We start from the raw sequence: 23,874 nt of genomic DNA on the forward strand, positions 1-23,874 counted from the left end.
GGGTCCGGGAATCTATCACGATCAGGGTCAATGGATCCTGCTGATTTGGGTTCGTGAACTGGATCCATGACTTGAAATGTGGATTCACAGGTTGGATCCAAATGGATTCAATTGTGGATCCCTACACTAAATTTTATATTTTTTTATTTTTTTATAATAACATTATCCTCATTTTATATATATATATATATATCATATTTATTATATATATATGTGACCCTTTATGGGTCCTGGATCCGAAATACGAATCCTAGGCCCATTGTGCACATTTCGCATTATTTTATAAAGGAAACAAACGAAAAATTTCGGTTGTTACAAGGATAAAGTTTCACTTCTTAATATCCAAGTTTAAAGGGAAAGGATGTACATTAGTGGCTGATGCTACAACCCAGGCCTGACCCGAGTTTCGACTAAGATCTGCAAATTTTCAATGTAAAAATGATAAAAAAATATTATTTTATAGGGTATGGTCCGGGTCTAGTTCATGTAATCCTTATAGGATTTGGGTATGGTTTTTCTTATGATGGGTTCAATTGGACCCAGGTCCAGACCCGGTACCAGTATCTCAAATCAGGTCTGGGTGATCCGAACCAAACCTGACCTCGTTGATACCCTTAATATTAATGATACTTCTCCATGGGATTTGGCATAGTGGGATGGAGCCTAGGCCTCTAGGCAGGTGGTCTAGGTTCAAATACCATGAGTGTCATCCCTACGCAAGCTGAAGCATGGCGACTCCCTGGGGGCAAGGGGTAGGCCCTCATGTTTTACACTTTAAGTACGGCAGGCAAAGCCAGCGTGACTAGGTCACTGATCCTGGGACAGTCTCTCCGAGTAAAAAAAAAAATTTATATATTGATGATACCCATTTAGGTAGATGACAGAAATTAACTCCCCATGCTAAGTTGGACAATTTAAAGATGGACAGAAAATGATGGCACTGAAACCAACCTTATATGCAATATACGCATCGATTGTAAGGATTCAAACCAACCTTATATGCAATATACGCATCGATTGTAAGGATTCAATTTTAGAAGAATGGAATATTTTCTACATTCACAGTCATCATCTTGATGCATCCTACATTGACTCAAGATCTCTTTTAGACTGCTTTTTTTTTTCCAATTTTTAGCATTCATTGATGCTCTTTATTTGATGTTTCTTACCAATCTTCCTTTCAGAAACTCCCATTTCAACCAAGATTGGAGTTGTTGACACAACAGATGGAATCTTAGGACCGAATCTCTTCCAGTTTTTTTTTCCATGCTTGATGGATTAAGCAGGGTTTAAAACAGGGCTTTCTCACTTCACTTCTACAGAAAACTGAGCCTACTAACATCAATAGTGTGTACAATATGACAGAAATGTTTAGATTAGACAAGCGAGGAATGAAAGGAAGATTCCACCATTTGGAGGTGTTTCGTATGTTCCATGATCAGGCAATCTTACCAACTTCTCGTTGAGATAAGCAAACTTGTAACCATGATTGTGTTGCCACCTGCAAAAGCTGTTTTCTCTGTGGATGTGCGTGCATGGGAGCAGGTATGAGTTTGTGTTTGGAGGTCTGGAAGCAGATGAGTTCACTGCCCGCGCGAACAAAGCAACAAAGTCCAGGGCAGGTCCGTGGTCGAGATTATCAGTCCTCTCCAACTTGAGTGGTTATCCCTCACTGGAGCAGGCTTCACAAGCTGAAATTCCATGGGTGATTTGGTTATGCTTCCTATGCCCATCTACACTCTGAAATCGAAGTAACTTGACTCGGCAGGGGTTGAGAGAAGCTCTTGAAGTCGCTGAGCCTCACAATCAAGAAGCAATCGTTGCAAGCATATCACAATCACAACAGTTCTCATGACATAGTTTTCACTATTTTCCCAGAAACACAGTTAATTAGGTCAATAGTTTTCACTGTTTTCCAACAAACATGGTATATCAGGTCGATTTTACTTTGACTTCAATGGTAGTAGAGACCATGAGGTGAAAAAATTCTCTGAGCAATGCTCCATTTCTAGCCGCTTTGATGGCTGGATATAACATGTGAGACTTTGCATTTTCAGCTACTCTCTGACCAATTAGAATGTATTTTAATTTATTTCCCACCCACTCTTTGCAACCAAAATAGCGGTGAAGAGAGGTTCATCCATGTCTAATGCCAGATGCGACCACTTTTGGGTAAAGCTGTGGTTAGCAAATGGGTTGCCAGAGGTTAGCAAGAACTGCCTGGTTATTCTACCCATAGTGACAAATATCATGAGATTTATAAAAATCTCGCGATAATATCACGAGAAACTGCCTGAAAGTTTAAAACAACAATTTCCCGCAAGATTTTCAAAAATCTCGCAAGATTTATGAAAAAACATAAATACCACTATTTAAACGCGATATTTTACATTTTAAACGGCTATTTATCACAAAAAAACACGTATTTTTATTTTTAAATAATTTTTATTAATATTTTCTTATAAAAAATAAATTTTATATTTTTAAATTTATTTTTTTATTGCCACGATTTTGCCAAAATGCAAGATTTATAAAAAAAACTCAATTTCTTGCAAGTTTTTTTGAGAAACAAAAAATTGCCGCTTAAAAGGTTTGTTACTATGATTCTACCTATCCTTCAATAGAAGGAATCAGGGGTCATTCAAGTTAACTAGGAAAAACAAATATTTAGATTAACTATTCAGAACAGATATTGAAAATAATGCTGGAGCTACGTATGAACAACTGCAGTAGGTGGGGAAATAGCAGTATTATTGAAAAATGGCACAAAATGTACTACATTCAAAAAAATTCTTTACCACATTTCATGAACAATGTTATATGCCTAGAAATGAAGGCAAACATACATTTTTGTAAAAGCTATGGTCACCAAAACTTAGATCTGTTCCATCAAAATGCTGGGTATGAACTTTCAAACATGGAAACTTACCAAATAGTGATTTTGATGGTCACAAAATGACAGATAAGGAGCAAAGCTTGCCATACTAGTGTCATGTTGCAAAGAACAGATATACAAGTCCCTTCAGATACTCAACAATTTCAGACCCTCCAAGCTTTGAACTACCATATACCCTATCAACAAATGTAATTGGCACCTACAGATAAGAAAAACATACAGAAATGTCTTCATCAACCGCACTGTTGAGAACTGCCTTAGTTAATGCCATAAGATACTAATCACTACCTCTTCAATGCGGTAGCCTTTTCTGGAGGCTCGGACAATCATTTCCATTTGAAAAACATATCCTTTACTCACACAGGAAGTAATCAGATCTTCAAGAACTGATTTCCGATATAGCCTGGGACAAAAAGCATTAATCTCCAGGAGTGCAGGAAATAATTTACGATTAATTTGGTTACAATATGAGTATTATACCTGAAAGAACCAGTCAAATCTGAAACACCTGGCCAAAGAAAAGTCTGAGCAAGCACATTGGCTCCTCTACTAGTAAGTTTGCGCATGAGCGTCCATCCATGCACACCACCACCCCTTACATACCGGGTTCCTGTAACAATACTTGCACCAGTCGCCATCTGCTTCCTGGAAAAACAAAATGAAAAGACAGATCAGTGAAGCTAACAAAAAAAATCCAATAATTTTATAACAATGATGAATAAATAAGTATATATTTATGGATAGAATTTGCGACCCACATGGCTAAGGAACTCCCTAGTTGGAACTCATGGGGGGAGGTTGTTTTGACCAAATCTGACCTCATGAATGTGTTCAGTATGGTCACAATAGTAGGAATCAACCCTTGAATCATAGTTGATTGATGTAAAATATGTTTTTTTGTGGTTTGAAAATTTGGTACATTGCAGATCGTTGGTTTTTCAACCCTGATGAAATTTGACATGTATGTCAGTAAAACATGATCCAAGGGTCACTTTCCACTGAACTTAATATGTAGAACACATCTGGAAGGTTAGATGTACAAAAAAAGGGATACAATAAAAAATTACATTTTTCCACTAGGAGGTTTCTTACCAATGAGGATAGTAACCATTACTACACACACATACACATACACATATATGGATTAATCTAACATTAAACTAGTTGTATTTAACATTAGATGGATTCAACATTATAAAATGACTAAATACCCTTAAAAGAAGGGCATTTTTAAAAAAATGCATGGTAAATTTTTTAGTTCATAAAGGAAACTTGATAGATTCATAAAGTTACTTTTTTGGAAAAGGTGTTTGACCTTTTATTTCCCTCCAAGTTCAAAAGAGATAAAATGCCCAAAAAGTAACCATGCATTTTAAAAAATGTCATTCTTTTAAGGGTATTTTAGTCATTTTATAATGTCGAATCCATCTAATGTTAAATACTAGTTTAATGTTAGATTAACCTTATATATATAGAGAGAGAGAGAGTAAGAATTTACAAAATAAGGTATGAGGAGAAGGTCTAATCTCAATTAAAGAATTCATGACACAAGAACGGAATATATCATGCATATGCTGACCTGATGAAGCTTGGTAGATATTTAGGCTGTAGGAAAAGAAAACAGAAAACAAGAAGCTTCAGATGCCAATTTGATAAGCTTCTGAAATAGAGAACCAAACCACATTGTCTATGACTCTAAGTTGCAAATACATGGAAAAGAAAACTCACATGATGAGACAAATCAGCATCCATGATTACAACAAAATCCCCAGATGCAGACTTCAACCCATGAAAATAAGCAGTTCCTAACAACAATACAAGGTTAAGATACCAACTTTGGTCAACTCAATTGAGGATTAAATGATTAGAGCAATACCTAGCCCAAGCTTCCTTGGCCTTGGTCGTAATAACTAAAACAAGGAAAAGTTGGAAAGTTAATTATGCAACTCAAGGAACTTCAAATTGTGATGAGAATGTTTGAAAGCACTTACAATATGGTCTTCACCGTAAGCTTGCTGCAGCTGTCTTACCACATCTTGGGTACCATCAGGACTTCCATCATCCACAATAATTATTTCAAAATCAAAATCTCTGAAGAAAGAAGCAAAACAATTATTTCTATACAAGGTGTTCATGCATGCCTAAAGCTTGAGAGATCATATATTTCTATTACAATTTCCATAGAAGACAGAATTTAGAAAAACATTCACAAAATTATAACCATTTCAGCAGAAACCAAGCAAGCAAATGCATAAATCACTGCAACAAAGAACACATGACATGTAATGCCGATGTAATAACAACTGTCAAGTGCTGCAAGGCAATGCAACAAGAAAGTAGAAGCACTCCCTGCAAGATATCGTAACATCATAACCACTGTGAGGTGATGCACGGAAATGCAGCAAGAAAGTAAAAGCTTTCCTGCAAGATAGATACTCTTTTGGTTTAGAAAGCATTTGCGCAAGTGAAGAATTCATGCCAAATAATAACTAGATGACCCAAGGTACATGGGCAAATACATCTTAATGTCACATGCTTCATGCACAGAAAAGTGGGTATTCATGTTGCACAGAAGTGTGATTTTACACATGAAAAAGAAGAGATAATGTCATACGAAGACATCCCATTATATATATATATATATACATATATTGGAGTTGAACACTAAAATCCAAGTGACTGAATCCCTTTTTGTAACCAATCACAAGAATACAGCTATTATTGTTCTTATTTTTATCACATCGTTTTTCCCATTTTCATTTAATGTTTTATTTACCATGGTGTACGTATTCTATAATTTACTTTCTTTCCTTTCTCTCAGTCCACGAAACGTCCAACCCCCTCTCCCCCTTCACCCAATACATTTTCCTTTTTCTAATTTCCATTTTTGGTTAAAAGCAATATTCACATACTTGAGGTGGTCATATGTAATTTAGAACAATTACGTATCCCTACGTGTAATATTACTAATCACCTATTTAAATAGGTGATTAGGGTTAATGAAACACGAGCTCTCTCTCCTTCTCTTTTCTTTCTCTCTCTTTTCTTTTCTTCTTTTGTTCACGTTAAGTTCACCAATCTGGCAACATCAACATGGTATCAGAGCGGGTCTCCCTTCTGGGATGACGCTGCTGCTGCTGCTGCCATTGCTCGTGGATGCTGATGGTCGTGAAGGGTGAAGAAGTGGGTGATCGGCTCGTGAAAAAATTCTGATCGTGGATGGTGATCAGGTTGCGGGTCGTGAAAGGTGAAGAAGAAGTGGGAGATTGTGGATCTTGATCAGGTTGCTGCTTAGTGGAATGGGGCCTTGGCTGCTTAGCATGATCAAGCTGTTGTCAGTCATGAAGGGTGAAGTAGAAGTGGGTGTCGCTGATCATCGTGATCGGCTCGTGGATTGAAAAAAAAAAGGTATTTCTTTTCAGGGGCCTTGGCTGCTTAACGTGATCAGGCTTCTGCCAGTCGTGAAGGGTGAAGTAGAAGTGGGTGTCACTGATCATCGTGATATGCTCGTGGATTAAAAAAAAAGAGGTATTTTTTTTAGATTGCGTCTGATCATTGTGACGCATAATGAGAAGCACGCAGATCTGAAGACTGGGATTGGATCTGAATGGTGTTGTCTTGATATTGTTTTTATCGTTGTTGAATGTTTGTGATCAGATCATTACCGTTGAAATTAAATGATGATCTGATCGCTATTCAGATCTAGAAGCAAACTGCGTAGGAGTCTCTTTGTTGAGCAGCAATATCTGGGTTGTGGTTTTTTTTTTGTCTAGTTGTTCTTAGTGAGCAAGTTTTTTATTATCATGGCTCAGTCACATGCTCAAGATAATGACCAAAAAGCAGAGGGGAGTCGGTGAATATAAAGCCTTTGCAAATCCATTTTCGTATGGATCTTCAGTGAAGCTAGATGATACTAATTATGCACGGTGGTCTCGCACCTTCATGATGTCAGTTTCTGGTCATCAAAAAAAACATGTTCTGTTGGAATTGGAGCCTACTAAAAGAACCAGAAAATATGTCACATGGGATGAAGACAATGACATTGTGATGTCATGGATAATAAATAGTGTACAGCCGCATATAGCCGATGGACTGATTTATTATACCTCAGCTAAACAGATGTGGGATAATCTTCATGATACGTATTCTCATGAAACCAATGTGAGTTGTATTGTACAAGTTGAGCAGAAAATTTACCAGCTGCAGCAAGGAGAACAGACTTTGACCCAATACTATGCTTTTGTTAAATCTGCCTTTGAGAGGCTGAATGCACACAGACCCTTATGCTGCACCAAACAAAAGACCCATCAGGAGCAAACTATGGTTTTTCTGTTGCCAAAGTTCAAATGCTAACCGGGTCTGATGTTCCTACTCTTGCAGAAGCCTACAATCGTCTGAGTAGGCTTGTCATCACTCTTCCTCAGACTCAATCAGAATCACAGGCATAAGCTCTAGCTATTTCCTCAGGTCGTGGAAGAGGTACTTTTTTGAATTTTCGAGGTAGAGGTCACGGTCGCAGTATAGGAGGAAGAGGAAGGCTTCAATGTACATATTGTGGTAAACTCGGACATCTTGAAGATAGGTGCTGGGATAAGACTGGTCGACCTCCTATTCCATCGCCCAAACCAAATGTGTCCAAGGCTCAAGTTGCTAAACTCCAGGCAGAGACTACCACTACATCCTCCAGCGATCTAGTTATCCTTAGTCGTGCAGAGTACGATGAACTGTTGTCTCACCGGCTTCCTATTTTGAGTGCTCCTATGCATGTTGTTGATGTTGCATGCTCTACAGGTGATAGCCCGAGTTATCAAGGTAGTAGATGGATTATAGATTCAGGTGCCTCTAGACACCTATGTGGGACTGTTGTCTCACCGGATTCCTATTTTGAGTGCTCCTATGCATGTTGTTGATGTTGCATGCTCTCCAGGTGATAGCCCGAGTTATCAAGGTAGTAGATGGATTATAGATTCAGGTGCCTCTAGACACCTATGTGGGACTCCCTATAATTTTTCAAAGTTACATATTATTGCTGAACCTCGCAATGTTATACTTGCGGATGGGAGATATTCTCCTGTTATAGGCCAAGGAAACATATCTATATCCCCCACATTTCAATTGACTAATGTCCGTCATGCTCCTTTATTTCCTCAGAATTTACTGTCTGTCTGTCGTATTGCTAAGGAGCATAACTGTAGGGTGATTTTTGATCTTGTGTTGTATTTTTAAGGACTTGCTGACAGGGAATAGGATTGGTGGAGGACATGAGGAGGGTGGTGTCTATTATCTACATCAGCCAGTTGGATCTATGAATTCTCTGTCCGAAACATCTTCCACTTCCTATCAGTGGCATCTCCGTCTTGGTCATGTTCCTTTGCCAAAGCTTCGTAGACTTATTCCTCAGATTTCTCCGTCTGACTCATTCCAGTGTGACGCATGTCAATTGGGCAAACATTACAGAAGCTCCTTTTCATCTAGTCAGAGTCCATCGAGTCAAGGATTGTTTGAGATTTTGCATGCTGATGTATGGGGACCTAGTAGAGTTCCTAGTAGATCTCAGTGTCGTTATTACTTAGTTATTGTTGATGATTTTTTTAGATTGTCATGGGTTTCCTTAATAAAAGAAAGGTCAGAGGTTGCCTCCACTCTTATGTCTTTTGTCATTGAAATAAATACTCAGTTTCATTCTCTTGTCAAGATTATCCGTAATAATAATGCTCTTGAGTTCAAGTCAAATGAATTGTTACCTATGTCACATGGGTGCGGGTGCGACACGGGTGTGGCGCGATTTTAAAATTCTTGGACTCGGGGACTCGGCTATATATATATATATATATATATATATATATATATATATATATATATATATATATATATATATATATATACATATATATAATGCAAAGACACAACACAGTCCATTGCTGTGCACTGTGACTGTGCACAACACAGTCCACTGTTGTGGAATGTGATTGTGCACAACACGTCACTGTGCACTGTGACTGTGCACAACACAGCCTTTTTTATATATTTATTTAAATAAAAAATATTAAAAAAATCATTTTTTTTAGTTTTTCACCCTACAAATGAACATTTTATGACTGAGTCCAAAACAAGGATGGACTCGACTCATTGACCGAGTCTGACTCGACGTTGTCTGAGTCCAGGTCGTGTCTGAAGCCGCACCCGTGTCCGCCAGATTGAGAAGCAGAAAAAGAATCCATAGGCGATTGAAGGTGAAAGCAAGACTTTGAAAAAACAACAAATAAAAATCAGAAACAAAAGTCAGAACTAAGAACAAGTTTCAGAGAACTCGCTGCGCCAGACACATGTTGGACATATGGAACGCAATGCGGGTTAAACTCATCAAGTAAGCCCCCCCCCAAGGGTTTACTTTGCCTGGGATGGGCCCATTAAGTGACCCGAGACTGAGTTGCTTAAGTGGTAACCGTAATACCGAAGGATTTTATTAGATAAATAAACTTGAAATTTATATCCTTAAGCTGGTACATGGATATTTTTAGTGTCGTATTTGTTTATTCGTATTTGGATCTCGGATATCCTAGTTGGATCTTCAATGTTGGATCCCTAATATCTTGTTCGGAACTTCGATATTTCATTCGAATCTTAGATATCGGAACGCCAACCTTAAATTGGATATTTAATAATAGATTTCGGTCAAATGGATCAGATATCGGGTTCTGGATCCTCAATATCATAGTCAAATTTGATATTAGATCCACAATGAATCGAGTAGGTCCGTGAAGTCTCAATCAAATGTTAATGAGAAAATTGTCTATATTGAACCTACAACACTTTATTAAGATCCGTAATAACCTATGCGATGTTTGGACCCACATTATTTCATTTAGATCCTGGACACCAGAGATTTAAATATGGTGAAGATCCAATTAAAATTCTCCTTGGATCCAAAATAAAATTGCTTAGAATCCACAATAGTGTAATTTGGATCTATGAATAATTTTCTTGGATCCATGGGTCCAAATCATAGTATGAAGAAAGTTCGAATCCTTAGATCCGGATTTTTCTTATGGGGTTTTATGAACTCAACGGATCTTGGATTCATAATAAGTTACTTAAAATCCATATGAATTAAGTTGGATCCTTATTTGAAATTTTATTAATAAAACCTTAAAAAAATCCGAACCCACGGATGGATACAGGACAAGTTCCAAAAGGAGGACCCAAACAATAAGTAGGTCATGGGTCACGAGTTCGGTCGAACCAAACCCGCATCCGATGGGGCGTTAAAACAAAAACATGAAAAAAAATATACTTGTTAAAAACTAAAACACGTTAAGTGGTGAGAAAAAAAATTGTAAAACCTAAAATCGAAGTTTACTCCTAAGGTGAAAAAGGGAGGGGCTGTGTGAAATCTCATTCACGCAGCCGGAAGTGGATGAGGGAGGATGGGTAACCGACCCCTCTCCCCCACGATCTCTTGTCATTCCCCGATTTTCTTTCCATTTCGCCTCCAACTCTCTCTCCCTCACCTCTTTAAAACCTATCTTCCTCTCCTTTTTCTCCCTCTCGGTATTCCCCTTTTCCTCTCTCTCTCTCTCGTTACCTCCCTCAGTACTCTCTCTGTAGTTTTCACGGAGCAGCGTGAAGTGTGCTTGGATTCAAGGCAATGGGGAGGAGGAAATCGATAACGAATTGGGGATTTGTGATTCAAAGTTCGGTTTTTACGGTGATTTCTGCAGTGTGCATGTCTCAAGCATGCCAGTTAGTGCTGCTCAGCCCATTTACGGGGGCTTAACCGGTGTAAATACGGTTCTGCATGCATATGCAAATATTATTGGTTGGGCCTATGTCGAATTTAGGAAAAATCAGCTTGGAATTCCCTGATTAACCTAACTTTGGGTTTGTAGGGTTCCTCCGATGTATTGTGTTAAATGTTTCAAGGATGTATTGATATGCATCTTCAATGCACACCAGTAACTACAAGTTGTGGCCTGTGTGTTGCCCCTGAACATTTTTGTTTGTCCAGCCACTGGAATAGCATCTTGCGTGTTAGTACCTTTGAAGTTTTATTTTTGTTCCGTACATAATCACACTCTAGCATTGGGTGAAGATATGGGTTAAATTGTAGTTGGAGTTATTTATCATCAGTATCTACTAAATTCATTAAGGGTCAGATTCCTTAAGCCTATGCTATGAGATAGATTTCCCTTGCTTAAACTATCGCAGGTGTTAACATTTTAATGTTCAGATTATAGCATGTTCTGATTATTTTCCATGCTAACTTTACCACATGTCCTGAAATTATAATTGTATGTTCTGATTATTTTCCTTGCTTAAACTATTGCAGGTGCTAACATTGTAATGTTCAGATTATTGCATGTTCTGAGTATTTTCCCCTACTTAAATTATCGCATGTTCTAAATTTTTAATACTCAGATTACCGTGTGTTCCAGATTGTGGGTTAGCACATGTCAATTTTTTATAGCATAAAAAAAAATGTACAGAATGCATAGTTGGTTAATCAAAGTATAATAAGCATGTGTCTGTGTCTTTAGATGTTAATTCCAACTGTATGTCTGCATTTTCTGCATCTTCATACATACTGAAAATCAATCTTCATTTTCAGCATTTGAAACCACAGTGATAGGTGTTACATTTTTTTTGTAAATCCAGCCACGTGCCTGCGTTTTCAGCACCTAATATATCTTCCCACACATGTTTCTACGCACACATAGACATACACTTTCATGATGAAAGTGTCTGCACATTCTACTTCAGGTCCAATATATATATATATATATATATATATATCTGGTTGTATATTGCCGCACTTATGCACTCAGATTATGACCTATTCAATTGTACATGATAGTGCACAGAAATATACATGTAGTTGCTGAAATCCTAAATAAGAATGAAGCAAGGCTGTAATACAATTTTCTTCACGAACTTGGGTTTACACAAAAACAATTAAGCATGTGCTCACTATGATGCTTTAAGAGAAGTAACTTGGGTTTCGCTTATTTGGCAAGAACTGCCAGCGCACGCCACCAGGAGTTGGGACGTTGCAAGTGTAAAACCTAATGGTAGGTTGTGGCAACTTACCATTGAGAAAAGAGTTGATCTCTTAACCAAGCCTGCGAGTCGGTTGACGGTAGGCACATAAGTGTCAAGCCAAAGTCACACGCTAGTCCTCGAAATTACAAAATGAATACAAATGTAAATTCAAACATATATGAATATTTTTTTTGTCTGACTAGTTTAAAGGTACTGAGGCAATCGCGCTTGACAGTTCAAAGGTACCGGAAAACTCTGGGTGGGTCTGCACAATTAAATGGACAAAGGTTGGTTAACATGCCTATTTAAGGTAGAAACGGTTGGAGATCTACTACGAGTCTACGACTGTGGTATGATTCAAAAAAAAATTGAGGAACTCTAGTGTCTTTGAGCTACTAGGTTCAAATCACAGAAAAACCCTAACAAATCAAGAAATACCAATTTAACAAAAAATCAACCCACTGAGATTCGGGCTTACCTTGGAGAGGATAGGTAGTACACAACTTCGGAGACGTGTTTCTTGCTTCGAGCAGCAATGGCTCGTTGGTCCCCAGTTCTCGGAGTTAGGAAACTCGGACTACTAAATTTGTCCTATGCGGTAGCTCCACGTTCTTCTGCAGAAGTTAGGGATGCATCCTGTTGTTTGGGCCTTTGGGAGGTTCTCTCGATTATTCAACCGCTCTCTTAAGATTTCAGTTTCAGTTAGACATTCGGGTTAATAAATCATCAAGCATACCCTCAAATGTTCTCTTCTGTTACGATTATCTTGGCATGCGAGTACTCACAGGATAATTCAAGAAAAACTTAAATTAAACATTTTTGTGTGTATCACTTAGATAAAATATTGTGAAAATCCGTGACTTGACATGTTATTAGTTACTTGAGCATGTTATTAATAATTGAGCATGTTATGAATTATTTAAACTTGTGATTATTTATTTAATCATGTAATTATTCATGTTGTACTAGTTAGTGAGTTAGCATTGTGATATGCAACGGATTGAATTCCCTGTTACTTGTTCAATTATGTCATGCTTAGTATCATACTTTATGATTCCTAGCTAATCAATTACATTACATGCTTGTTATATGGTACATCTGCAAAATCATATTATTCTCCTACGCAGACTGGTTGTACTCTGGCATAAATTATTTTACTATTTTTCAGGAGAAGAGTAAAAGATAAAGAGCGGTTGTGGGATGGTGTGCAGATCAGAATATATGATCTATTGTGTTCCCGGGATGTTAAATGTTAATTTGGTTATTGTAATTATGTAATTCAGTTATTCCAAACTCTGATATTATGTTTTAAATTTTTATTAGAAATGAAATGAATGTTAGTTGCTTTGATGATTCTTGTAATGTGCCTGAAATGTTTAACCTGGTTAATTTGAATATTTTTGCTGTTGTAAAAAAATTAAATTTCCTTAAAAATTTGGGTTAAATTTTGAGGCGTTATAGTAACAAACTTGGGGAGAAGGTGTAGACCCATTTATCCTATGTTCGACTCCCACTGGGTATGTACACAAACATTAATTGGTTTTTCATAAATTCAATATACACCTCTCTCTCTCTCTCTCTCTCTCTCTCTCTCTCTCTCTCTCTCTCTCTCTCTCTCTCTCTCTCTCTCTCTCTCTCTCTCTCTCTCTGCATGCGTGCTACAACCTCATTCTGATAAGTTATGTGAGTGGTTTTTATGACATGCATTGTACAACAAAGGCATTGAGAAGGAACATCTTCAGGATGCCACAAATGAGTTTTAGGCTTTTAGCATTTAGTCCTATGATAAAAGACTTCACTAGGGCTATGGATAAATAAGGACACTTTTGTGGCAATTTTCCTTTGTGAACTTATTGACATATTGGTTATAAAAGCAAACATGGCATGTCCTTCAAAGAATCACATGACAGTAGTTGATACAATAACAAGTTATTGTAGTATAGGGTAATCCATCTTATGGGTCTACTTCATGTTTCAAGGAAATAAAATACCATAAAATTAATAGAAATATTTTTTCAGTAGCTGGACTTCTTGGCCTCAACACCAATGTTTTTGGTAGAAAGAATATCCATGCATCTTTTTCAGGGATACCTGCCAAAAAGTATTCTGCACTCTCACATAACTGATCAGTGATGCAATTAAGATAAAAAAACTCAATCACTGGCTGATCAGTCATGCAATTCAGATCAAAAACACAATCACTGGCTGAAGTTCAAATTTATATGGCATGGTTAGAAATTTTATGTGTGCAACAAGACAATTAAATCCCATCTGCATAAGACTAAGTAATTTAGACAAGAACACTATACACAAAAAATCCAGCATCATTCCATATAAGAAAGACATATAAAGCACAATAAAAACATTACTGAAATTGGGGTCAAAGGAAACTAGCCGCACACAAATTCTACATACACAAAAAAAACATCAGTTTTTCTCTCTCAATCGCGAGGGAAAAAAAGATACAGAATCAGCCATGGGAAACCAAACAACTAAAACAAAGATCGCAATAAATGAAGGAATCAAGTGACAAAAGGATAGATGAATACTTGAGATGCTTGAAAATGAGGTAGACGAGGAGTGCGATATTGAGACGTTCATTGTAGGTAGGAACAATGATGCTGTACTTGTTACTTGCTGCCATGTCACAAAGTACCTTCCCTTCGTTTTCACTTTGTATTTGATTGCGCTGCAAACCAAAAACCAAAAATGTTCTTCAGTTTCTCGTTGCCAGTAAACACTTACATTCGAAGCACATTCCGACAGTGCTAACCTAATATGCATAGATCCAGTAGCAAGGCCCTGTTGGATGACAACGACAAGCTTCGATAACCTGGTTTTGAACTTGATTTCTGAAACACTCTGAAAACCTGGTTTTCGATGAAATGGAAGGCGACGCGGCTTGTCAGTTTTTGACGAAGCCTCACGCAAACAAGAGAGAGGAGAGTAGGTTGTCGTGCGAGGTCGCTGGCGGCGTCGGACGGTCGTCGAGGTACGCCGGACGGAAGGAAGCAAGGGAGACACCCTCCTCGACCGACATCGCACGCAGGGAATGAGAGAGAGAGGAGGAGGCGACGGCAACGTGAGTCCTCCCTCCCCTCTGCGTTGCTCTTAAAGAGCTCAGGGGCGGCGGCGATTGGGGAAACCCTAAAGGGTTTCCCTGTTTAACGAGAGGCGAGAAGGAGGGAGTGCGGCACAAAAAAAAGGGGAAAAGAAGGGCTTAACGAAACCCTTCACCCCGCAACCCCTTTATCCCCTAGCGGGTTACAGATCTGGGTCGGGTTCGAATTCGACCCGGGTCTGAAAGGATCTTCTTTTTTTCTTTTTTTTCTTTTAACCACTTAACAGTAACGGGGCGCAGCCCGGGTCTGGGTCCGGGAATCTATCACGATCAGGGTCAATGGATCCTGCTGATTTGGGTTCGTGAACTGGATCCATGACTTGAAATGTGGATTCACAGGTTGGATCCAAATGGATTCAATTGTGGATCCCTACACTAAATTTTATATTTTTTTATTTTTTTATAATAACATTATCCTCATTTTATATATATATATATATATATATATATATATATATATATGATATTTATTTTATATATATATATATATATATGTGACCCTTTATGGGTCCTGGATCCGAAATACGAATCCTAAGCCCATTGTGCACATTTCGCATTATTTTATAAAGGAAACAAACAAAAAATTTCGGTTGTTACACGGATAAAGTTTCACTTCTTAATATCCAAGTTTAAAGGGAAAGGATGTACATTAGTGGCTGATGCTACAACCCAGGCCTGACCCGAGTTTCGACTAAGATCTGCAAATTTTCAATGTAAAAATGATAAAAAAAAAATATTTTATCGGGTATGGTCCGGGTCTAGTTCATGTAATCCTTATAGGATTTGGGTATGGTTTTTCTTATGATGGGTTCAATTGGACCCAGGTCCAGACCCGGTACCAGTATCTCAAATCAGGTCTTGGTGATCCGAACCAAACCTGACCTCGTTGATACCCTTAATATTAATGATACTTCTCCATGGGATTTGGCATAGTGGGATGGAGCCTAGGCCTCTAGGCAGGTGGTCTAGGTTCAAATACCATGAGTGTCATCCCTACGCAAGCTGAAGCATGGGGACTCCCTGGGGGCAAGGGGTAGGCCCTCATGTTTTACACTTTAAGTACGGCAGGCAAAGCCAGCGTGACTAGGTCACTGATCCTGGGACAGTCTCTCCGAGTAAAATAAAAAATTTATATATTGATGATACCCATTTAGGTAGATGACAGAAATTAACTCCAACTCCCCATGCCAAGTTGGACATCTTCATAGTTTTTTTCAATAGGCAACAGAGGCAAAAGATGGGCCTCCAATGAAAATTTTCCTGGGAGAGAAAATGATGGCAATGAAACCAACCTTATATGCAATATACGCATCGATTGTAAGGATTCAATTTTAGAAGAATGGAATATTTTCTACATTCACAGTCATCATCTTGATGCATCCTACATTGACTCAAGATCTCTTTTAGACTGCTTTTCTTTTTCCAATTTTTAGCATTCATTGATGCTCTTTATTTGATGTTTCTTACCAATCTTCCTCTCAGAAACTCCCATTTCAACCAAGATTGGAGTTGTTGACACAACAGATGGAATCTTAGGACGGAATCTCTTCCATTTTTTTTTTCATGCTTGATGGATTAAGCAGGGTTTAAATCAAGGCTTTCTCACTTCACTTCTACAGAAAATTGAGCCTACTAACATCAATAGTGTGTACAATATGACAGAAATGTTTAGATTAGACAAGCGAGGAATGAAAGGAAGATTCCACCATTTGGAGGTGTTTCGTATGTTCCATGATCAGGCAATCTTACCAACTTCTCGTTGAGATAAGCAAACTTGTAACCATGATTGTGTGTTGCCACCTGCAAAAGATGTTTTCTCTGTGGATGTGCGTGCATGGGAGCAGGTATGAGTTTGTGTTTGGAGGTCTGGAAGCAGATGAGTTCATTGCCCGCGCAAACAAAGCAGCAAAGTCCAGGGACGGTACGTGGTAGAGATGATCAGTCCTCTCCAACTTGAGCGGTTATCCCTCACTGGAGCAGGCTTCACAAGCTGAAATTCCATGGGTGATTTGGTTATGCTTCCTATGCCCATACACTCTGAAATCGACCAGCAAAGTAACTTGACTCGGCAGGGGTTGAGAAAAGCTGTTGAAGTTGCTGAGCCTCACAATCAAGAAGCAATTGTTGCAAGCACACAATCACAACAGTTCTCATGACATAGTTTTCACTATTTTCCAAAAAACGCAGTTAATTAGGTCAATAGTTTTCACTGTTTTCCAAGAAACATGGTATATTAGGTCAATTTTACTTTGACTTCAATGGTAGTAGAGACCATGAGGTGAAAAAATTCTCTGAACGCTCCATTTCTAGCCGCTTTGATGGCTGGATCTAACATGTGAGCCCTTGCTACTCTCTGACCAATTAGAATGTATTTTAATTTATTCTCCACCCACTCTTTGCAACCAAAATAGCTGTGAAGAGAGGTTCATCCATGTCTAATGCCAGATGCGACCACTTTTGGGGGTAAAGCTGTGGATAGTAAATGGGTTGCCAGAGGTTAGCAAGAACTGCCTGGTTATTCTACCCATAGTGACAAATATCGTGAGATTTATAAAAATCTTGCATAATATCACGAGAAATTGCCTGAAAGTTTAAAACAGCAATTTCCCGCAAGATTTTCAAAATCTCGCAAGATTTATGAAAAAACATAAATACCACTATTTAAACGCGATATTTATGTTTTAAACAGCTATTTATCACAAAAAAACGTGTATTTTTATTTTTAAATAATTTTTATTAATATTTTCTTATAAAAAATAAATTTTATATTTTTAAATTTATTTTTTTATTGCCAAGATTTTGCCAAAAATGCAAGATTTATAAAAAAAAACTCAATTTCTTGCAAGTTTTTTTGAGAAACGAAAAATTGCCGCTTAAAAGGTTTGTTACTATGATTCTACCTATCCTTCAATAGAAGGAATCAGGGGTCATTCAAGTTAACTAGGAAAAGCAAATATTTAGATTAACTATTCAGAACAGATATTGAAAATAATGCTGGAGCTACGTATGAACAACTGCAGTAGGCGGGAAAATAGCAGTATCATTGAAAAATGGCACAAAATGGACTACATTCAAAAAATTTCTTTATCACAATTCATGAACAATGTTATATGCCTAGAAATGAAGGCAAACATACATTTTTGTAAAAAGCTATGGCCACCAAAACTTAGATCTGTTCCATCGAAATGCTGGGTATGAACTTTCAAACATGGAAACTTAGCAAATAGCGATTTTGATGGTCACAAAATGACAGATAAGGAGCAAAGCTTGCCATGCTAGTGTCATGTTGCAAAGAACAGATATACAAGTCCCTTCAGATACTCAACAATCTCAGACCCGCCAAGCTTTGAACTACCATATACCCTATCAACAAATGTAATTGGCACCTACAGATAAGAAAAACATACAGAAATGTTCCAACTGTCACAAATTTTGGCAAAAGATTTACCCTTCCTGCATTTTTTTTCTTCCTTGTTTTTTCTTCAGATTTTGTTAATATATGTTCCAAGAGTTCCAGTCCAGTTATGTACCTAACCAGGACAGCTACAATAATTAAACTTACTAAGGCGATGGGCGCTTAAGCAATTAAGAACGCAACTCATGATGACTGCACACTCTTACCAGATAGCTTCATTCTTGTCAGAAACTTGCCAACTCTAACGCCCCAAAACAATTTCTGGATATTCCATCTTTTAGTCCATGGAGGCCAAAATGCTTTCAATGCTTCATACAGATTTTTGACAGTAACAAATATCCACAATTACTTCTTATGTTTAGTTTATGGCCTATTGGCATCCCTTTTCTAATGAGGCCTGCTTTTATTGGCTAGCACCTTGTTGCATGAATCATCAAACAATGAACTAAAATACTAGCATTTTATTGATTTGGAGAGTTCCACAAATGACATTATGACTTTGAAAACCAATCTTCATAGTTCAAAAGCTCAAAAATTAGCGTTACCATATTGCAGAGCCCATCGTCAAGCGATAGCAATACTTGTAATTTACCATAACGACAATGAAAATCAAACCCAAATATCGTGCGTGAGTGTGTGTGTGTGTGTGAGAGAGAGAGAGAGAGAGGGAGAGACCTTGTAGAAGGAAGAGCCACTGGAGGAAGCAAATAAGACGAGGAGGGATTGAAGAATCTCCTGGCCAAGCAATCCAAATGCATCTTCAAATCCATACAAAACCGATCAACCAACAAATCTCCTCGAAAACACCGAGCTCGTCTTGGGGGTCCTTGGAAGGAACAATTTCCAGTAACGGACGAAATAATGAAGAAGAAATAAGTCATTTATTCGAACAATTTGGAGAGGATGTAAAAATATATTTATTCGAAATAAGATATCCCTAAAGGTCATGTACCTTAAGTGTTAGCCGTTTCAAAGTAACAACAGATAGGAATGGTTGCTAATACTGAACATAGGACATATGCATCTATAAGACACTGTATTTCGCAGCTAAATGTTCACGTCCTAGATAATATCATTATTGGCCACATAGACTGTTTGGAGATGTACAGTAAACATGGTTCGGGCAAGCTCCAACTCAAAAACAGACATATTTTGGAAAAGCAGTGATACTATTGTCATAAACATATAATTTAGTAACCAATTTATCGATGTCACATCTGCCCTGTTTCTCCATAGTATGCTATAACATATCCTGTGAACCAGCACAAGAAAAAAAGGAGAAATTAAGAGTCAGAATCAGTTAACTCATTCAAATGCATAATCGGTACCCACCATCATAGGAAATCCAGCCATTCGACTTGCGAAACGCAAAAAGGTATGCAGTTCATGTATCACAGGACCAATAAATAGCAGCAAAACGAAATTTTTAAAAGAGAAAAAGGGTTGAAGTCGAGAACACCATCATTCTCATATCAATTATTCAAATTTGTCCTGGAATTCTAAGCATATTCTGACCGCAGAAACCATTGCCTTTGAAAGAGATAGCATTTCTAATGGAACATTTAACGACCTCGTACCAGAACATATTAACCACAAATCCAAGTAAAATGCACAATCACAAAGCAAAATTGGAACCGAATTGAGAAAGAGAGATTCAAAATCACCCACAACAAGAAAACAGAAAAAAAAAACACCACCCAAGAAAATACCAAACAAAAAGCGCATCTCAAAAAACCAACTAGTGACTCGAATTTGTTATTTTTAGATATAGATCTGAGCGTCAGCATTGCGCCAACAACAGAAACCAAAAAGACTTCAAGGAAAGAAAAAGGGATTTGGACGCGTAGCCCTAATTCATTGGGTTGAAATACAAGAAGCAGGCATCAAGAGGAGAGGGAAGAGGATTGATTACCTATTGTTGCTTGGCCACCTGCTCTTTGAGTTTGCTCGCTTGTTTCCTGAGAGCATCCATTTTCCCAACCTCTGTGAGATCTCCTCTTCCTTCTTCCTCCTTGTTCTTCTTGTTTTGCTGCTGCTGCTGACTAATGGAGTTTTGCATGTGGGTTCGTGTGGATCCAATTACCAAAATTTAACCATCCATGGGTTCCTTTTATTTTTTCCAAGAAGACTGTCAAATTAGTCGGGTCATGACCCGACCCGGACCTTTGTCAAGACCCGTTTGTTTCAATGGGTGGGAACAGGGAAGGAAAGTGGCTTTCTCATGAAAGGCACGCCCCACTGGGGTTTTGTTACACACCATTACGTGAGACACAACTTTCGATCGAAACAGCCCCCACCCAAAAAACTTGTTTCTTGGGGTGAGAGGGGGTTGTGAGTTGTGACCACGTTTAAAAGGTTTGTTACTATGATTCTACCTATCCTTCAATATAAGGAATCAGGGGTCATTCAAGTTAACTAGGAAAAAGCAAATATTTAGATTAACTATTCCGAACAGATATTGAGAATAATGCTGGAGCTAGGTATGAACAACTGCAGTAGGCGGGAAAATAGCAGTATCATTGAAAAATGGCACAAAATGGACTACATTCAAAAAAATTCTTTACCACAATTCATGAACAATGTTATATGCCTAGAAATGAAGGCAAACATACATTTTTGTAAAAAGCTATGGCCACCAAAACTTAGATCTGTTCCATCGAAATGCTGGGTATGAACTTTCAAACATGGAAACTTAGCAAATAGCGATTTTGATGGTCACAAAATGACAGATAAGGAGCAAAGCTTGCCATGCTAGTGTCATGTTGCAAAGAACAGATATACAAGTCCCTTCAGATACTCAACAATCTCAGACCCGCCAAGCTTTGAACTACCATATACCCTATCAACAAATGTAATTGGCACCTACAGATAAGAAAAACATACAGAAATGTCTTCATCAACCGAACTGTTGAGAACTGCCTTAGTTAATGCCATAAGATACTAATCACTACCTCTTCAATGCGGTAGCCTTTTCTGGAGGCTCGGACAATCATTTCCATTTGAAAAACATATCCTTTACTCACACAGGAAGTAATCAGATCTTCAAGAACTGATTTCCGATATAGCCTGGGACAAAAAGCATTAATCTCCAGGAGTGCATGAAATAATTTACGATTAATTTGGTTACAATATGAGTATTATACCTGAAAGAACCTGTCAAATCTGAAACACCTGGCCAAAGAAAAGTCTGAGCAAGCACATTGGCTCCACTACTAGTAAGTTTGAGCATGAGCGTCCATCCTGTAACAATATTTGCACCAGTCGCCATCTGCTTCCTGGAAAAACAAAATGAAAAGACAGATCAGTGAAGCTAACAGAAAAAATCCAATAATTTTATAACAATGACGAATAAATAAATATATATTTATGGATAGAATTTGCGACCCACATGGCTAAGGAACTCCCTAGTTGGAACTCATGGGGGGAGGTTGTTTTGACCAAATCTGACCTCATGAATGTGTTCAGTATCGTCAAAATAGTAAGAATCAACCCTTGAATCATAGTTGATTGATGTAAAATATGTTTTTTTGTGGTTTGAAAATTTGGTACATTGCAGATCGTTGGTTTTTCAACCCTCGTAAAATCTGACATGCATGTCAGTAAAACATGATCCAAGGGTCACTTTCCACTGAACTTAATATGTAGAACACATCTGGAAGGTTAGATGTACAAAAAAAAGGGACACAAAAAAAATTACATTTTTCCACTAGGAGGTTTCTTACCAATGAGGATAGTAACCATTACTACATACACATATATGGATTAATCTAACATTAAACTAGTTGTATTTAACATTAGATGAATTCAACATTATAAATTCACTAAATACCCTTAAAAAGAAGGGCATTTTTAAAAAAATGCATGGTTAATTTTTTAGTTCATAAAGGTAACTTGATAGATTCATAAAGTTACTTTTTTGGAAAAGGTGTTTGACCTTTTATTTCCCTCCAAGTTCAAAAGAGATAAAATGCCCAAAAAGTAACCATGCATTTTAAAAAATGTCATTCTTTTAAGGGTATTTTAGTCATTTTATAATGTCGAATCCATCTAATGTTAAATACTAGTTTAATGTTAGATTAACCTTATATATATAGAGAGAGAGAGAGTAAGAATTTACAAAATAAGGTATGAGGAGAAGGTCTAATCTCAATTTAAGAATTCATGACACAAGAACGGAATATATCATGCATATGCTGACCTGATGAAGCTTGGTAGATATTTAGGCTGTAGGAAAAGGAAACAGAAAACAAGGAGCTTCAGATGCCAATTTGATAAGCTTCTGAAATAGAGAACCAAACCACCTTGTCTATGACTCTAAGTTGCAAATACATGGAAAAGAAAACTTACATGATGAGACAAATCAACATCCATGATTACAACAAAATCCCCAGATGCAGACTTCAATTCATGAAAATAAGCAGTTCCTAACAACAATACAAGGTTAAGATACCAACATTGGTCAACTCAATTGAGGATTAAATGATTAGAGCAATACCTAGCCCAAGCTTCCTTGGCCTTGGTCGTAATAACTAAAACAAGGAAAAGCTGGAAAGTTAATTATGCAACTCAAGGAACTTCAAATTGTGATGAGAATGTTTGAAAGCACTTACAATATGGTCTTCACCGTAAGCTTGTTGCAGCTGTCTTACCACATCTTGGGTACCATCAGGACTTCCATCATCCACAATAATTATTTCAAAATCAAAATCCCTGGAGAAAGAAGAAAAACAATTATTTCTATACACGGTGTTCATGCATGCCTAAAGCTTGAGAGATCATATATTTCTATTACAATTTCCATAGAAGACGGAATTTAGAAAAGCATTCACAAAATTATAACCATTTCAGCAGAAACCAAGCAAGCAAATGCATGCATCACTGCAACAAAGAACACATGACATGTAATGCCGATGTAATAACAACTGTCAAGTGCTGCAAGGCAATGCAACAAGAAAGTAGAAGCACTCCCTACAAGATATCCTAACATCATAACCATTGTGAGGTGATGCACGGAAATGCAACAAGAAAGTAAAAGCTTTCCTGCAAGATAGATACTCTTTTGGTTTAGAAAGCATTTGCGCAAGTGAAGAATTCATGCCAAATAATAACTAGATGACCCAAAGGTACATGGGCAAATACATCTTAATGTCACATGCTTCATGCACAGAAAAGTGGGTATTCATGTTGCACAGAAGTGTGATTTTACACATGAAAAAGAAGACATAATGTCATACGAAGACATCCGATTATATATATATATATATATATATATATATATATATATATATATATATGTATATATTGGAGTTGAACACTAAAATCCAAGTGACCGAATCCCTCTTTGTAACCAATCACAAGAATACAGCTATTATTGTTCTTATTTTTATCACATTGTTTTCCCCA

The 23,874-nt window shown here is 37.5% G+C and overlaps 2 protein-coding genes across 4 annotated transcripts; both read right to left on the minus strand.

The window, feature by feature from the left end:
* Positions 1-2,761: 2,761 nt before the first annotated feature.
* LOC149834583 (dolichol-phosphate mannosyltransferase subunit 1) lies at positions 2,762-19,167 on the minus strand. 3 transcript variants are annotated; one of them, XM_090010196.1, is made up of 10 exons: positions 19,147-19,167; positions 16,806-17,046; positions 14,485-14,624; positions 4,888-4,987; positions 4,773-4,806; positions 4,625-4,701; positions 4,476-4,501; positions 3,377-3,541; positions 3,185-3,299; positions 2,762-3,095 (listed from the first exon to the last, which is right to left on the minus strand). In XM_090010196.1, exons 2-10 carry the CDS (start codon positions 16,890-16,892, stop codon positions 2,991-2,993), a joined length of 849 nt encoding a protein of 282 aa, XP_089866322.1. In that variant the 5' UTR covers positions 16,893-17,046; positions 19,147-19,167; the 3' UTR covers positions 2,762-2,990. The 3 variants fall into 3 exon arrangements, with proteins under 3 accessions (XP_089866322.1, XP_089866320.1, XP_089866323.1); XM_090010194.1 differs by lacking the exon at positions 19,147-19,167 and having other exon boundaries at positions 16,806-17,131; XM_090010197.1 differs by lacking the exons at positions 16,806-17,046; positions 19,147-19,167 and adding an exon at positions 14,709-15,134.
* A 1,805-nt stretch (positions 19,168-20,972) lies between these two features.
* On the minus strand, positions 20,973-23,467 carry LOC149834584 (dolichol-phosphate mannosyltransferase subunit 1-like). Its single transcript, XM_090009400.1, has 8 exons — positions 23,301-23,467; positions 23,082-23,181; positions 22,967-23,000; positions 22,819-22,895; positions 22,670-22,695; positions 21,615-21,746; positions 21,423-21,537; positions 20,973-21,333 (listed from the first exon to the last, which is right to left on the minus strand). Exons 1-8 carry the CDS (start codon positions 23,465-23,467, stop codon positions 21,229-21,231), a joined length of 756 nt encoding a protein of 251 aa, XP_089865526.1. The 3' UTR covers positions 20,973-21,228.
* Positions 23,468-23,874: the final 407 nt, after the last annotated feature.

The sequence above is a fragment of the Nuphar pumila genome, chromosome 6 (assembly GCF_984573655.1).
Source record: "Nuphar pumila chromosome 6, dmNupPumi1.hap1.1, whole genome shotgun sequence".
Taxonomy (NCBI): Eukaryota; Viridiplantae; Streptophyta; class Magnoliopsida; order Nymphaeales; family Nymphaeaceae; genus Nuphar; species Nuphar pumila.